Source organism: Callospermophilus lateralis, chromosome 10, assembly GCF_048772815.1.
Source record: "Callospermophilus lateralis isolate mCalLat2 chromosome 10, mCalLat2.hap1, whole genome shotgun sequence".
Lineage (NCBI taxonomy): Eukaryota > Metazoa > Chordata > Mammalia > Rodentia > Sciuridae > Callospermophilus > Callospermophilus lateralis.
In genome coordinates, this window is record NC_135314.1 from 56,793,124 (window position 1) to 56,811,632 (window position 18,509).

Genomic DNA, 18,509 nt, shown 5'->3' on the forward strand with positions numbered 1-18,509 from the left:
TCATCTTCCATCTTCCTCTTTTGGTTTTCCCCACCCTTGGGTCCCTTGCCTCCTATCTGTAAAACTGTCAGATCCTTTGGTTTGGGGCTGTCTCAACAATGAAATGACACCCATGTCCGTCCCCATGATCCCTGACTGGTGTACCCGTCTATGGGGGAAATGAAAGAGGGGAAATCAGCCCTTTCTTTAATGTAGCCTCTGGCTTCACCATCACAGTAAGAGATTCAAAACTCAACTCTTTCATTCTCCTCTGGCTGATATAATCAGCTGCTCTGACACCTAACAGCTCCTCTCTCTCCCAGCTCAGCCCCACACTTGACATGGCCACTAGAGTAAGCCCCACGAAAGCAGGGAATTTGTCCTTTTTCCTCACTGTGGCATTTCAAGTGTCTACAACTCTTCCTTACAAATATTAAGCAGTTAGTAAATACTTATTGAAGAAATTAATGAAAATGTCTCAATAACAATCAGGGAGATGCAATTTAAACCTCAATGAGATAACATTGCTTTTGCCTAATCGATAGGTCATATTTAAAAACATTGGTAAGACCCACTGTTCAAGAGAGTGTGGAGAAATGGGTTCTCTTATGCATTGTTGGTAAAACTGATAAAGTGTGTTGGAGGTCAAATGGTAATATGTAATAAGACTAATGATAGATTGGGGCTGGGGATATAGCTCAGTTGGTAGAGTGGTTGCCTCGCATGCACAAGGCCCTGGGTTCCATCTCCAGCACCATAAAAAATATAAATAAATAAATAAATGGATACAAGTTAAAAAAAATCAATGATAGACTAAAGGCTTGACTTAGCAATTCAATTTCTAGGAATTCATTTTACAAAAAGATAATATGCACATAACTGGATGTATACAGATATGTGTTTATAAGAACACACTTGCAGTAAGTTAAATGGCTTAATAAATAATGATGCGTCCATACAATAGAATTCCACATGACTCTGAAACAGGATGCCAAAGTCACTATGCCATTATAGTTAAGAGTGTGGATTCTGGGCAGCATGAGTTCAGTCTCTGTTCAACTACTCACTACCTCTGTTACCTTGGGCTAATTACTTCACTCCTCTATTTCTCAGTTTGCTCTTCCAAAAAACAGAAACAATCATGGGTCCCTGCATCCAAGGGTTGTTTTAAGGATTAAATGAGTTAGTATTTGAGTTAGTAGTAATCTTTGATAATCATTCTTTAAGAGTTACTTATTTTTAAGTTGATCTCATAAATTTTGAGAGTGAAAAAGTGCTTGCTAGAGGCTAGGCAAAATAGAGGGAAGGAAGGATAAGGAAAGGTTGATCAAGGGGTACCAGGTCACAGTTTGATAGGGAGATAAGCTCTGGTGTTCTGTTGCACAGTAGGTGACTATAAATAATGTAAATATACTGTACATTTTTAAACAGGTAGGAGAAAAGATGGTGAATGTTTTCACTATAAAGTTTAAATGATGAATTTTTTAGAAGATTGATATTTTTACCCTGATGTGAACATTACGTATGTATAATGTATTGAAGCAGCATATGGTATTCTATAATTATGTATAATTTTTGTATGTCAGTTAAAATTTTTAGTTATTTAATTTTAGTTTTTAACTTTATTTTTAACATTATTATTATAGATAGGAAACAATGTCCATGGACACCAAATTCATAATTTTTAGTTAAATTTACTCTGAAAGATTTAAAAATGTGTACGCTTAGAATTCTGTAAGAAATATGAAGTAGTGTATTATAAAATATAAAAATTTATAAAACATTGAAAGAGAATAAAAAATATTTTTATGAATGTGGGTTAGCAAGTTTGGAAGTTAAAAATACAGATTAAGAACAAAACCAAACAGAATAAACTCTAGATTAAATACAATTAAAAAAGAAAATTATAAATTGGAAGATTGTACTGAGAAATTCCCCCAAAGGAAAATAGAAAGATTAAAAAAAAGAAGAAAGAAGGAATAGATTGAATCTTGAAGAATTAATCTGAGCTCTAATAGTTTTTAGAAGAAGAAAATTGAAGAAATAGTAAATAAGTGATATTGAAAGAGATAGAAGTTGTGAATCTATAAAACTGCAGAATGGCATGAGTCCTCAGATCAAAAGTGCATTTTTTAAGTACCAAACAAGTAAGGAGGTAAGACCCTCTTGCTGTGTAATGTACATATATTTCAAAAGACCCTGAAATAGTGGCAATAGAGTGAAAATAAATCTATACTTAGAAACATTGTAGACAGCCTGATAAACACAAAGTGTGTGTGTGTGTGTGTTTTTATATATATATATACCAAACTTATAATAAGAATGAAGGAAGAGTATTTATAAAACAATGATCATGATCCTAAAATCTCTTTAGTAACCATGAAAAAAGATAATGGGATAATACACCCAAATGAATAAGACGCACACTTAAAAAAAAATAAAGCAAAGTTAACATTTTAATTCAAAAAACTATTGCAGTGGACTGGAGCTGGAGCTCAGTGGTAGAGCACTTGCCTCACACGTGTGAGGCACTGCGTTTGACCCTCGGCATTACATAAAAATAAATTAGTAAACAAAGATTGTGTCCATCTACAACTAAAAAAAAAGAATTTAAAAAGACTATTGCAATTTCAAACATTATAAAAATGAAGAGTATGTAGAAACTTGAGAAAGTATGTATGAAACTATATTGAACGAAACATATTCATGGATTTACACATATATGGTGATTGCAATTATATATAATTATTTTTACTCTGATTTTTCCCTAATAAAGACCATAAAAGTGACTATTAAATAATGGGGGGGGGTATTTAAAAGGTTTTTAATAGAGACATCTATCTATCTAGGAAGAGGGAATGAAAGAAAGAGTAAGAATGGACATAAGAATGTGCAAGGGCTCTTAGAATATATGGAAAATGTTTGACTAATTTTGAGGTCCCAGAATCTCATCTTATAGCTTGGAAATGTAAAAAGGTGTACCTCTGTAGGATAGATCAACTACAAAGGTAAGATCTTGGACATAAAGGAAGGGGCTACAAGTGTTTTCATTTTCATTGTTAAAAAAATTAAAATGAAGTCATCCATGCCAAAATTCCACACCACCAAACCAGAACTAACTTGTTGTTTGACTTTCCAAGAAATCAGGAGAATGAGAGGCATCCAAATGTCTCAAACAGGCCAATCAGTGTGAAAGTGAAGTTCCCTCTCCTTAATTCATACATCATTTAATCATTACAAAAAAATAATCTGATGTTAACCAATTATTTATTTTCTATTGTTCTGTCTCCTTGCCCCCACCTTTCAAGGAAAGTAACTTTGACCAATCGGCTCTTTGTTTCTGCTTGCTTTGGCCCTTCTCCAAAAATCTCTTTTGCTCAGCTCCTCAGAGAACCTACTCTATTTTATGGAACAATGTGTTGTTGGATTCTAGAGTTACAAAATAAAACCAATTAATATCTTTAAATTATTGTAAAGTTGACCTATGACACCATAAATCTCAATAATATTGAGGGCACCAAAATCCCAGCTTATGTGTTAAGAAAGTGGTATTAAGATTTTTTTCTCTCACAAAGGAAAAATGAACCAGAGTCTCAAACTCTGGCTCTTTCTCAAGGAGTCTGACAGCATTGGTGCCTTTCTTTTCTCTGCCAGTTTTATTCTTCCTCTCAAACAATGCTACCTGCATCCTATTTGGCAATCATCTTCCTTTAATGTGTATTAATCCTTCTTAATGTGGATTAACTTGCCTGGCAGTTCATTCATCCTCTCTGGAAACTACTAAAAACAGTCCATTAAATTGATCAACTAATTTGGAGGTAAGATACTCCTTACTGTGTAATGTACATTTATTTCAAAAGATCCTGAAATACTGTCTTGACACAAGGGAGTGATTCCAATACAGCCATTGGGCTCTGGCCAATTCTGTAGGAACAGTAAGTCTGAACGGGTAATTTGCTTCTAGGGCCTGGTTTTAGTGACCACCATCTACAACAGCAGGACATGGGAATCCAACCTAACCATAGAAATGTTATCTCCACACAACCATCCACACAAGAACCTGCAAAAATCCAGGGGGCAGCAAACAGTAGACCTTTCCATAGGTTGTGAATGAAAGTTTGAACCAACTTTATGAAAATAAATAAAACATAAAAAAGACTCCAACTACCACTCCAGGTACACTATTTGAACCAGAGGTGTAACTCAAGAGAAATCAGAAGCTCTAGGACCAAGAGAACCCCCAGACAAGAGGAGAGTAACTGTCAAAAGCCAAACTGGGTCAGAAATGATGTAGAGTGCTCCTCTAGTTCCAGCTACGGGGTTGAGGCGGGAGGATTGTTGAGCCCAGGAGTTTGTGGCCAGCCTGGGCAACATAGAGAGACCCTGTCTCTTAAAAATAAAAAAAAGTTAAATTACAAAGATACTTCCCCAAGATGTTCAATCTACTCTATTTTCCAAAACCACACTGGTTCCAGGTTAAATGTGTTATTCAGATACCAGAACAGAAGCAGAGGTTAGCAGTGGCACCTAGCAATCCCTTTAGTTTTATAAATACAAATCACAAAGCATAACCTGATTCTACAAGGCCATGGCTGCCCCGTCCTACCCGTTTCAGTCTTACACTCTCATCTAATTTTAACTGCAGGGTTGGCAAATAAAGTGTCAATTTCTATGACACAGGAGAATATGCAATTGGGGACAAAATAGTTTCACTGGAGTGTTTTAATCTTTGTCATCAAATGAATTATTCAGCCCTGCATTTTTGCTGTGGATTATCTGGGCCATTTGCATTTCCTGTCTCTCATTGGATGCCTGCCCTGGGCTTGGTCACTACCCACTAGACCAGTATGAAAAGTGCACCCTGGGAGGAAGGAGATAACACTGTAAAGCACTGGCAATGTTATTTTCTAATCGGTGCCACTGTTTTCCTATTCCACTTAAAATTTGTATTGCCCCCAAGATCATCTCTCATCTTCTCAACCCACCATAAAACCTAAACAGGTATCATTTGGAGAAGTTATTTTTAAGGTTTCAATACTGATAAGACTCTTTTTAGGAGTTAACAAAGTTTCCAAGCAATTTCAAAGCAAGGCAAGGGCAAAAATGATACCTGGGAGTGGTTTTGATAAGGTTTCTTGGCTTTGCTTGCTCACTTACAATGTGCAGAGTCAGAAAGCTCATGGGGAAACTGACATCTCATTTGAGCCTTTTCTGAGAATTTGTTTCCCGGGTATTTTTCTTCCTTGTCTCCCAGGTCATAAGAGCTGGGCTGGTCACTGTGATGAGAAGGACTAGGACCCAAGCTTTAGGGGCACTTCAGGTGTTAGCTGCAGGTAAGGCAGGGGATGTGCTGTCAGGGAACTTGAGAATATGAATAAGGCAGTAGTGACATTGGTCCACCAATACTGTTCAGGTCCCCAAGGAGGAGATTTTCTCAATTATGGATGATTCTCTAGCAAGGGGTATGAGAAGTAGCCTAATGTCACCATTCAGGGAACAGGTGCAGCATCTACACTGCTGGCTGTGAATCTAAGCTATGCCATTTAGTGTCTGTGTTGATCTTAGGTAAATTACACAACCTCTCTGTGCTTCAGTAAATAAAATATTGAATAATAACAAAAACTAAACAGCAAGTTATGAGATAATATTTACAAAAATGCTTGGAACGGCACTTGTCACAAAGACACCCCCCTCCACACACACACACACACACATACACATTTATTTCACCACCCCCAAAACTAAGATAGCAGGTCACTGGCCTGTGATGAACCCAGCCTAATTCCATTTTAAGATTGGGAGCCATCTCATCACAAAGTCATGAAAAGTTAATTTTGGTTTTACTATAAATTACTGCAATTTCTAAACTTGTTTGGAATGCCTGCCTGTGCCTTGAACTCACCCATGTCTGGCTTTCCCTGACCAGATGACAATCCTCTCTGAAACCTCAGCAGTGCCTCATAAATTCTGATGTTGGGATCTGAATTTACTCCCTACCTTGAAATATCATGCCATGTAAATCATTAACCTGCTATCTGCCTTTGTATTATGCTTGTCAAAATCCTGTTATCTGTAAGTTCTCAAGATACCCCCCTTTGCAACTTTTTGTGCTATAAAACCTTGTTCCTGGGAAGTTGGGGTGCTGATCTCTAGCCCGGATTGGGAGAGACAGCTGCTGATCAGCTCTCTGTTTTGTGTACACAATACAAGCTTCCTTTAATTTGATTTAAAATTGGAGTCTTTTGTTTTAAAATTGGTGGTCTTTTGTTTGCATCAGGGTTCAACAGCCTGGTGGAAGCTGTTGTCATTACCTGTGTCTGTGGAGTGATCAGTTAGCACCCTTATAAACCTCACACACATGAGCTCAGCAAGCCCCAAGTTGCTAAGCAGAAAACAAAAATCACAAAAGGTTGATCCCAGCTAGCAGTCAATTAATTTGAGGGAGCATCTCTTCATGGTATCCCAATCCTTTGTGGCCCACAGCAGGCATGGGGACAGTGGCCCAGGGCATGTTTTGTGGCAATGTGGGGGAGGTGACTTTATGGCTGGGCTGGTTAGTCAGGGCCAGTTAGCCAGGGGGTGGCCTGTGTGTCAAATGGCAGGCTAAACTGGCCCCCTCTGTCTCGCACCATGACTGGGACGGCCTCCCCCTCAGTGCTGCAGGTGGAGAAAATGAACAGCAGGAAGGGGCAGGCCTGGAGAAACTAAAAGGCACTGAGTCACAGGATGTGCAGCAAGCACCCTCTGTTAACCCCAGTTCAAGGATGAAGAAACTGAAACTGAGAAAGAGCAGCAAACAGGGAAGGTCTGGATTGTCTGAGGCTTCTAAAACTGGGGGGTTGGGAGGTTATTAAGGAAAAAGGTTGCATAATTCAAATGCAAAATGCCCATGGCCACTGTCATGCCACCGGAAAGGACTTGTATGAGTGGGGAGCCCTGAAGCATCAGCTTCATTAGCTTTGTGGTAAATCTGCTGACATAACCGAAGGTCTATAGTAAGGTGGGACTACTTGTCTATGGGCACGGGCTGGTGGGGAAAGGAACAGGAGGAAAAGGGAAGGCAGGGGACATGGAACACAATGCTGTGTAACAGAAGGAGGCTTTTTGGAAGTCCATCAGGTATTCCCTAGGAACCCAAGAGTACCATCAATGGAGACAGAGAAGACCAGAAGGATTAGGTGTGGAGCAGAAGTCAAGTGACGGGGCCTCAGTGCAATGGCCAGATGCCACTGTATAGCCCAGTCCATCTTATTCTGTGCATCCAGACCCCTGAGGGTGAAATGGAAGAAGATGCATGCTTGAGGAGGGTTCCATCCCGGGCCAGGCCTGCCTGCTGTTATCTGAGCTACAGGCTCAGTCATAACACTTCCTTCTCCTCCAGGAAAGTCTCCTGGTACATGGTACAAGACCCACCAAGTGTCAGGCCTGGACTTGCAGTGGTCAGATGCATTGGGAGATAGTGGAAAGATTCTAGGACTTCACACAGTAAAAAGGTTCTTACCAGAAAGCAGGAAGGCCATCACAAACAGAGTGATTCTCAGTCCCATGGTGCTAGGGTTAAAAAAGAAAAGATAAAACTTGGTTAGAAAATGAAACTGAAACCAATGTTCACCAAAACAGACCTAGAAGTGGAGTCTGGGATTCACTTGGGTTCCTGGGTGTGGCAGAGACAAGATTATGTGCTCACCAAAGCTATTTCCTTTTCCTCTTAGTTCCACAGATAGGCCATATTTCCCAGCCTCTCCTGATATTAGCCACATGACTGGGTTCCAACCAATGAAATTGTGAACAGAAAAAAATGAACATTACTTCCAGACATGGCTATCAAAGCCTCCTTCCTGCTTCTTAGATGCAGGAAATTCAGAGGAATCATTCAAGGTCCTAGAAAATGGCAAATTCTACTATGGAGTAGAACTGTTTAGCTGAACAAATTAGTAAAACTGTTCTCTCTATACCTCACCCAGAACTGATCCAAACTGGACTGTGATATTGGAAAAAAAAACATAAGGAAACTTACTATGTTAGGTAATAAAATTGTGGGGATTATTTATAATAGTAGCTAGAATTACTTCTTTTGAACAACACAGCAGGTCTAATGGGGCACAGGGAGGGTAGTTACATTTAAAAATCAATCTTTCTTTTGTTTCCTTGTGTTTTTCACTTTTAATGTACATCAAAATCAGCCAGATAGCATGTAAAACAGTTTCCAAGGCTTTATCATAAAGAGTTTGATTTAGTAGGTAGAGGTGAACCCTGTGAATGCTTATGTCTAACAATCTCACAGGTGATGGATGCTGTTGCCCAAGGACCACCCTCTGAGAAACACAACAGTATAACTTCACTCATTCTACACGATGGAGCCAAAGAGAATGACATGCATGGCTTTATAATCTCTTTCCCTTTCTCCCTCCTTCTCCACATACCCTCTTACCCTTATACCAAAATGGGCGTAAAGTGGATTACACAGAAATCACAGAAAAAAGAAAGAACCAACATTAGAAATAGGTTGAAAAGCAAGCCTGTTATGGTTTGGATATGAGGTATCCACCCGTGCAAAGCTCATGTGTTAATCCAGGAACGTTCGAGGTAAAACAATTAGATTATGAGATCTGTAATCTAAGCAGTGTATTACTGGGGGAGGGTGGGGAGATAATTGTAGGCAAGTGGGGCATGGCTGGAGGAAGCAGGTCACTGGGGATGCCTTAGGGATGATATATTTTGTCCCTGGCTCTTTGCATTCTCTCTCTTGTCTCCTGGGTACCATGAGAAACTTTTCTGTGCCCAACCATTTGTAATCAAGTTCCATCATCATCTTAGGCCCAGAGCAATAGAGTCGACCAGTCATGGACTGAGACCTTTGAAATCATGAGCCCAAATAAACTCTTCCTTCTCTAAGTTGTTTTTTGTCGGGTATTTTGGTCACCATGACACAAGGCTGGCTAACACAAAGCCAAATATAGGAATATAAAATGGAACTTGGGACAAAGCCAATGCTAAATGCTTACCATAGGAATCTGCCAACATGCATTTGGTGGGGCATAAGTTTGCTCTTAGCTTTTTTCAAAGTTAAGTTGTTGTTGTTGTTGTTTTGTTGTTGTTGTTGTTTTGCTACACTGGGAAACCCAGTTTAGCAAACCCAGAGGTGCTCTAACACTGAGAGACATCCCCAACCCTCTTTCATTTTTTAAATGTTGAGACAGGGTCTCACTAAGATACCATGGTGGCCTGGAACTTGTGATCCTCTATCTCATCCTCCTGGGTTGCTGGATTACAGGCATGTGTCACCACACCTAGCTGGCTTGTAACTTTTTAACAGTCAAGGTGAAAAGGAAAACCTAAATGGTGAATTAATCCACAGGACTTTCCACTAATTCACAGATTTGTTCATACAAAACAAACTGTAACTTAGAAGATACACGACTATTCTTTATCCAATAGAGGAAATTGTCTAAAGCCACTCCTGATCCCATGGGCTGTGCTAGGCACCCTTCCCTCTGCCTCCACAGCACCCAGAGCAGGGCATTGGGTTAAATGTGTCTGTTATATTTATTTCTTTCTAGACTATAATCTTTATTTTTTTAATTAAAGTTTTAAAATAGATTACATCTGTAAATCGTACTAAATCTAAAAGGTAAAGATGATAGGCTGGAGTTGTAGCTCAGTGGTAGCGCACTTGCCAAGCATGAGCGAGGCCCTGGGCTCAATCCCCAGCACCACATAAAAATAAATAAAATAAAGGCATTGTGTCCAACTATAACTAAAAAATAAATACTTAAAAAAAAGATGAGAAACAGTAGAAAGAAAGTTTCTCAACTGTTGCATCATTATCTAGATTTTCTCTGTAGGTGTAACTAGAGTGACCATTGTTACCTGATACCAGTTTCTTGCCTCTATTTGGAGTTATTTTAGGCAAAATAAAATCATAGCCCCATAAACTATTCTCCTTTTATTTTTAAACTCAAGAGTAGCATTCTATACATAATTTTGCACACTTACCATCTGGAGATTGTTCTGTGTCAGTATGTAATGAGTATTCTCACATTAATGTTGCATATTATTCTACCATATGTGGCAATACTTTTTTTTGCCAGCCCCCACTAAGGAACATTTAGATCATTTCCAATCCTTTGTTGCAATTATACGCCACATTGCAATTGCAGGAGAGTGCTATATTCTTTGCAGTAGACTTGCTTGACTTGTTAAAGAGTAATGCGATTTTAGTTTTTACACATATTGAAAATTTGTCCTACCTTAAGATTGTATGTTAATGTTTCCATCAACAAAACACAAGAGTGCTTATTTTCACACTCTTTGAGTCAATATTGTGTTTTCTAATTTGTGATCTTTACCATTAGTAAAGGTTAAAATGGCATCTCATTATGATTTTTAAAATTATTGTTATTGTAAAATATACATAACACAAAATTTACTGTCTTAATAATTTTCAAATATACATTGGCATTAAATAGATTCATATTACTGTGCAACCATCACATCCATCTCTAGAAGTCTTTTAATTTTGCAGAACTTTAACTCTGTACCTATGTAAAATGTATAGTTACAATTCTGTAACTCTGTTCAATGACTCTCTATTCTCCCCTTCTCCAGGGCCCTGGAAACCACCCTTTCATCTTCTATCTCAATGAATTTGACTACATTAGGTGTTAATGGTATTATACAGTCTCTGTCTTTTTGCGACTGGCTTTGTTCACTTGGTATATTGTCTTCAAGGTCCATCCTGTCAGAATTTCTTTATTTTTTAAGACTGAATTCTAGTCCATGTATGCTATACTACATTCATCTGCTGATGGCCACTTGAGTTGCTTCCACCTTTAGGCTGTTGTGAATAACAGCTGCTCTGAATGTGGGTGTACAGATATCTCTTCCAGACCCTTCTTTCACTTCTTTTAGGTACAAACCAACAAGTAGAACTACTGATCATATGGAAATATTATCTTTAAGTTTCTGAGGACCCAATAAACAGTTTTCCACAGCAGTCACACCATTTCACATTCCCATCAATAGTGCACAGAGTTATATTTTGTCCACATCTTTGCCAACACACTTTTTAAATTTTTTTCAATAGCAGCAATACCAATGGGCATGAGGTGGTTTTTACTGTCATTTAAAATGAGTTTCTTATGTGAATCTGGGCATTTTTTCAAATGTATAAGAGGCAGAATGTCCTGTTTCATGTGCTGTCTACACTTGATCTAAGCCAAAAGGCCAAGAGGTGATCATGTGCTGTCTATACATTTATTTTGTCCACTTTCAATTTGAGTCTTTGGTTTTTTTCTTATTGATTTGTAGGAACTCTTTTACATTTAGAAAATCAATACTTTATGACAATGTTGCAAATATGTTTTGTTGCTGAAATACACAGCAGGAGTTCAACATATGAACTCAGTAGCTAGTTCCCAATCCCCCACCCCTTCCAGTTATTTTAATGGGCTTTGAACCTTGGGCCACTCTCTGTTAAACTAACACTGACACCACTCAAGGGCAGAGCCAGTGAGATTGATTCCTGGGCATCTCCTCATGCTCAATCACTAACAGCATCCTATTTGACATAGGATTTGAGGACTGGGCCTCCTTTGAATCTAAGTCCCCACCTAAATATAGGAATCCCTCATGTCTGTAAACTAAAAATCAGCCTGCTTAACCTAAGACAATCTTCTGGGATGACATGTTAAACAGGGACATAGACTCAAATTATATTTTGTCATAAATTTAATAAATCATCTTTAATTCAAATAATTACATGAAAAATATGGCTGTGGGAAATCTTTATGACTTAGACAAAATGTAAGTCAGTAGGGAGAAGCACTGGCCCTAACAAGGAAGTCAGTATCATTTTGGACTTCCCTATTTGGGAACTCTCTCTTCCCCTGGGTAGAGACTGCCTTTCCTTTACTTCCTTTCATTGATACTGGTTTTGTCCTCTGAAACTACCCAGAGTAAGTCTAACATTCTTTAGTCAAAGCTTTTCAAAGGATTTGGGGACAGCCATCATAACCCCCTTCAACATCCTGGCCTGGCCCAGCAGGGACAGACCTTACAGGAAATTTCACTCTGGTGATTGTGTAAATGGCACATGATTCTGGAAAAACTTTGGATACTGAGTTTGTCAGTGATGTTATTAAAATATGATACTCAAATACTTGAGGTTGACATGATCTCTTTTTTAAAAAAAAATTAAGTATGGGGCTGGGGTTGTGGCTCAGTGGTAAAGTCCTCACCTAGCATGCGTGAGGCACTGGGTTTGATCCTCAGCACTACATAAATGTAAAATAAAGATATTGTGTCCACCTATAACTAAAAAATAAATATTTTTAAAAAATAAGTATAAATGTCCTGTGTGAAGAATATTTTTCAACTCTAGTCATTGTGTGTGTGTGTGTGTGTGTGTGTGTGTGAGAGAGAGAGAGAGAGAGAGAGAGAGCAAGAGCGAGCGCATGAGGGTCTGGGTTGGGAAGCTGTTTCCTTCAGTGTTATTGGCACCATGGAAGGCAGAAATGCCACTGCTCCCTCAGAAATGAACCCCAGCCACAGCGACAAGTCATGGCTTTCTCCAGATGTCCCAAGAAGTGGAAACTCATACCCTTGAAGGGGGAGGGGGCTGTAAAAAGGGGAATGGGAGAGGAAACAACCTAAGAAGAAAAGATAGTCTCTTCAACAAATGGTGCTGAGAAAACTGGAAATCCATGTGTAGCAGAATGAAATTGAACCCCTATGTCTCACCCTGCACAAAACCCAGCTCACAGGGGATCAAGAACCTAGGCATGAGACTAGAGACTCTGTACCTACTAGAAGAAAATGTAGGCCCAACTCTCCACCTTGTCAGCTTAGGAAATTACTTCCTCAACAAGACTCCTGAAGTGCAAGAAGTAAAATCAAAAATCAATAAATGGGATGGTATCAAAGTAAAAAGTTTCTTCACAGCAAAAGAAACAATCAAGAACTTGAAGAGAGAGCCTCAGAATGGGAGAAAATCTTTGCCACTTGCACCTCAGATAGAGCATTAATCTCCAGGATATGTAAAGAACACAAAAAACTTAAACACCAGAAAAAAAAATCAAATAACCAAATCAATAAATGGGCAAAGGAACTGAACAGACACTTCACAGAAGAAGAAATATAAATGGTCAACAAATATATGAAAAAATGTTTAATTTTTCTAGCAATTAGAGAAATGTAAATTACAACTACACTAAGATTTCATTCTCATTCTAGTCAGAATGGCAATTATCAAGAATACAAATAATGGTAAATATTGGCAAGGATGTGGGGGAAAAGGTATGTATGCTCATACACTGCTGGTGGGACTTCAAATTGGTGCAGTATGGAAAGCAGTATGGAGATTCCTCATAAAACTTGGAATGGAACACTATTTTACCCAATTATCTCACTCCTCAGCATATACCCAAAGAACTTAAAATCAGCATATTGTAGTGACGCAGCCATATCAATGTTTATAGCAGCTCAATTCACAATAGTGAAACTATGGAATAAAACTAGGTGCCCTTCAATAGATGAATGGATAAAGAAAATGTGGTATGTACACACAAAGAATATCACTCAGCTATAAAAAAATTGAAATTATGGTATTTGCCAGTAAATGGATGGAACTGGAGACTATCAAGCTAAGTGGAAATAAGCCAACCCCCAAATCCAAAGGTTGAATATTCTCTCTGATATGTGGATGCTAACACACAATAAAGCGGAGAGGGAAGAACAGAAGTTCATTGAATTAGACAAAGGGGAATGAGGAAAAGGAGGGAAATAGAAATAGTAAAGACAGTGGAATGAATTGGACATAACTTTCCTATGTTCATATATGAATATGCGACCAGTCTAATTCCACATCATGTACAACCACAAGAATGGGATCCTAATTAGAATAAGTTATACTCCATGTATGTACAATATGTTAAATACACATTACTGTAAAGTATATCTAAAAAGAAAAACAAAAATAAAAATATCTCGGTCGCCTCTGTGGATCATGATAGGAGAAACTGATTATTGGTGTATCCTGAGCAAGGCTGATTCTATTCCTTTGTTATACAAATATGTTTACTTTGTAAAACTACATGAAGCTTAAAAAAATCTAAGAATTTACAGGGGGATTCTCTGAAAGGAGACTTCTGTCAGGTGAACTATTCAAAACCTTAACAGACTAGCCCCCAAGTGAGTCAAGTTTCATTCCAGAAACCAAAGAGCACCTGCCACACACTGTTTCCTCTCACTTTGTGTGCCCAGTCCGACCCAGAACATGAGTAAGAGTCAGGTGAATGATTAATTACACTACTGTTTTTCTTGCCAAGGTGAGAAGAAATTGCCTTAGGCCATGCAACTACCAAACGGTGGAGAGTTGAGACTTAAACAGACCCAACCTCACTGACTTCTATTTAACATTGGTGCAGCTTCTTTAAAAATCTCAGTCAGTTTTAGCTTTGTAGTGGGAGCAAACAGAATGGATTCAGATTCTATCCACTCTTGGAATAAAAGGAGGGCAGCACATCCCAGGGCCAAGTGTGGCGACTCTTGGAATGACAGTGGGACACTCAGGGAGACAGGCTGGGCTAGGGGGAGCCGGGGGCAAAAATTACCCCTCTTATTATGGGGGTTTCCGGCCTGAGCTGCCATTCATTCTACAAATATCATACAGCACCCACCATCTGCCCAGTGGAGAGAGCTTTTCTCTGCTCTAACTCCGTCAGCTAATTATGTTTCCAGGTGGGTTTGGCTTCAGGCACAACTAGAAGAGTTCTGGGGAAACAGGAGTACCCGAGAGAAAAGGAGTGGAAAATGAAGGGGGCTGGTTTATATCTTGGGTCTGAAGGAGCAGGGGGGCATCTAATATAGGCCAAAAGCAGACGAGGGGACACATGTGACGGTGGCCACCTATAGGGTGGGACAGGGGAGTGCAGGTGTGGTGAAACAAGAAACGAGAGAAGAGTTCCCAGGTAGAAGCTGGAGGGCAGCAGAGAAAGACATTTCCTATTTCACAACTTTGTCTAGAATATTAGTGGTAATCGGGGTTCCAGGGGAAATGTTGAGCTGGTATCTCAGGAAGCGTATTCATTCAGATAGTCATTCAGGCACATGTTTACTGAGTTTACTCAGGAGTGGTTTTGTTCTAGAGGTTTCTGGTGATGATGTCAAGGTGTGTGGGCCTTGGCCCCTCATCCAGTACTAAAAAGAAAGATGGAATGTCTCAAGGGAACTCAAGTCAAGCTCCAGGACTAGTGTGGAAGTGGGAACACTTAGCTCCCCCCGGGGCCTATAGAGTCCTCCTTGTTCCAAGCAAAATGGGAGATGCTACACCTCGTTGGAGGAAGGACCAGGTCTGCCCTCAACCCAGCAGCACTCAGGGCCTGGACTATTGCTTCTTGCAGACCTAGTTGTGGCTGGACCAGTCAGGCTTGCCAAGCTTGTACATTAACTGGGCAAGGAGAGTGGACACCGGGAGGAACTCCAGCTGCCTGAGGCCTTGACTTGCCTCTGGGTGTGGCGTGCTTCACTGAAGTACTTCTGTAAGCTCCAGAACCCAAAGGTACATGTTTAGAGTAGCTATTAATATCTTTGAGGCACTGGGCAGAAAAGAGCAGGCTTATTTCCTTTTTTTTAATAAAGTTTCTGAACTGCAAAATGAGAAGGTTGCTGGGAAGGCAAAGCCATCTGAGTTTTCACGAGGCTTCTGACCAAATGTCTCATGATAGGCTTGAAAAAGCAATGTGGAGAAAAGTGGGATCAATGGAATCAATGCTAGGACGGTTACTAACCACTCATTTGTTCATTCATTCATTCATTTATGGGTTCATCCCACAAACATTTCTTGAGCCAGTCATTGTGCTTAGAGCTTGGAATACAATGATGCACAAAACCAGAAAGAACTTGTCTTCATGTGGTTGCTTAGAGTTTAGTAGAGGAGCAAGATAATGATCAAATGATCATATGAATGAATGTAAAATTATTACCATGGTAAGTGCTAAAAAAGAGAGGTTCCTGGTACTCTGAGAACCTGTTATAGGACTACTTTTAACTGACATTCAGAGAATGACTGATAGATTGAAGATGGACACATATTCTTTGCTATTCCTCCCATGAAGAGATGGAGTCTAAGTCTCCTTGAACCCAAGCTGGCTCTCATGACTTGTTTGACTAAAGGAATGAAATAAAAAGAATGTCCTGGAACTTCTGAAACTAGGTCATGAGAAGCTTTGAAACTTGTACTTGCCTCTCTTTGGACTTATTTCCTAGAATCTGAGCCCACCATATAAAATGTTCTTTTACCCTGATACCACAGAGCCAAAGAGGCCACGTGTAGTTTGGGTCCAGAGTCCTAGCTGAGCCCAGCCTTCCAGACATCTCTGTCAAGCCACCAGATTGGAAGAAAACCTTGGATCCTCCAGATCAGGGCTCAGCATACTCAGACTAAATGTGGCTCCCATCTGTGGTTTTTTTTTTTTTTTTTTGGTACCAGGGATTGAACTCAGGGGCACTCAACCACTGAGTCATATCCCCAGCCTTATTTTGTATTTTATGTAGAGACCGGTCTCACTGAGTTGCTAAGCACCTCGCCATTGCTGAGGCTGGCTTTGAATTCAAGATTCCCCTATCTCAGTCTCCAGAGCTGCTGGGATTACAGGCGTGTACCACCACGCCTGGCTCCATCTATTTTTTAAATATATGCATATTTTTATAACTTTGTTTTATTTACTTATTTTTTTATGTGGTGCCGAGGATCAAACCCAGTGCCTCACCCATGCTAGGCAAGCATTCTGCCACTGAGTTACAGTCCCAGCCTGTCTCCATCTATTTTTATAAATAAAGTTATGTTGAAACACAAGAAAGTTTTGTTGAGCCAGACTCATTTATTTAATTATTATCTATTGCTGCTTTCAGAATGGCAGAGTTGAGCAGCTGTAAAAAAACTATGCAGCTTGCAAAGCTGAAAACATTTTCCATCTGGCCTTTTATACCACTGTTCAATAGAGATACAGTGCAAGCCACACACGTGAGCCATATTGAAATTTGAAAATTTCTTGTAGGCACCTATGTTTATCAGCTTTCCATCACTGTGATCAAAATACCAACAAGAGCAACTTAGAGGAGAAAAAGGTTATTTTGGCTCACGCTTTCAAAGGTTTATTCCATAGTGGGCTCACTCCATTTCTCTGGGCCCAAGGTGGGGTAGAACACGGTGGCAGAAAGTTGTGGAAGAGGAGTGCTGCTCCATTCATGATGGCCAAGAAACAGAGAGAGAGGGGGAAGGAGTCACAGGGAAGATGATTCCTTCCAGGGCATGCCCCTAGGGGACCCAACTGCCTATAGTTACCACCCAGTTACTCCATTCAAACCAGGATAGACTGGTTAGGTTATAACTCTCACCATCCAATCAATTCATCTCCAAACATTCCTGCATTAACATAGGAACCTCTGGGTGACACCTTATGTTCTAAACTATAAGACCAGATGAACAAATGAAAAAAAAAATAGGTGACATTCATTTTAAGACTATATTTGATTTAATCAAGTATATCTAAAATACAATCTCAACAAGTAATCAATGTAAAAATCACTAATGAACACTTCAAAATTTTTATACTGAATATTCAAAAATCTTGTGGGTAATTTATACTTACAAAATTTTAAAGTTTTAAAGTAAGAACTCAATTAGGAGCTCTCTCTCTCTCTCTCTCTCTCTCTCTCTTTTTTTTTTTCAATTGGGGTTTTCTCTCTTCCTTAACTCCCTTGAAGGTTGTTAAGTTATTGCTTCTTTGGAATTCAGCTTAAGTCTTTTTAAAAATATTTTTTAGTTGTCAATGGATCTTATGGATCTTTTTATTACATTTATTTATATGTAGTGCTGAGGATAGCACACAGGCCCTCATACATGCCAGGCAAGCATTCTACCACTGAGCTACAGTCCCAGCCCCAGGATCTCTTGATCATTCCAAGAGATCAGTAGTTACTTGTGGCTGGTGGCCACTGAATCAGCGTGTCTCTAGGCCAACCTACCCACTAGCTTGCTACCATAAAGTGACCTCATTTGATGCCACGAAGAGTAGAAGAATCACTCTGAGGTCTGCTCAGATTTCTGACCCACAGCATTGTGAGAGGGTAAATATCCATTGTTAAAGCTGCTGTATTTGGGAGAATTCCTAATACACCAAGTAGGTAAATAAAACAGATTGAATAGGTGCTAAATAAATGAAGGGTTTTTAGGGAGTGTGGCTAGAAGGGATTCTATGCAATGGAAATAGCATATACAAAGGTAGTGAGGCAGGAGAGCACATGAAAGAAGGTATAAGAAGGTTGTGGCTAAGATGAAGGCAGGTGGAAGACAAGGTGGAAAACTTGGCCATACTTGTCTTATAGGTCAGTTAAGGATTTTGGTCTTTATTCTGAGAGCAATGTGAACCACTAAAGAAATTATAGTAGAGATGGGCATGGTGGCACACACCTGTAATCTCAGTGGTTCAGGAGGCTGAGGCAGGAGGACCAAAAGTTAAAAGTCTTGG

At 39.5% G+C, this 18,509-nt stretch overlaps 1 protein-coding gene across 2 annotated transcripts in view; it reads right to left on the reverse strand.

Moving 5' to 3' along the window:
- The window catches only part of Cd86 (CD86 molecule), a 68,468-nt gene that overhangs the window by 23,207 nt on the left and 26,752 nt on the right, over positions 1-18,509 (reverse strand). For both annotated transcript variants that reach the window (XM_076868290.2, XM_076868289.2), the window contains exon 2: positions 7,481-7,530. In XM_076868290.2, coding sequence (XP_076724405.2) covers positions 7,481-7,530 — 50 coding nt within the window. The remainder of the gene's footprint in view (positions 1-7,480; positions 7,531-18,509) is intronic.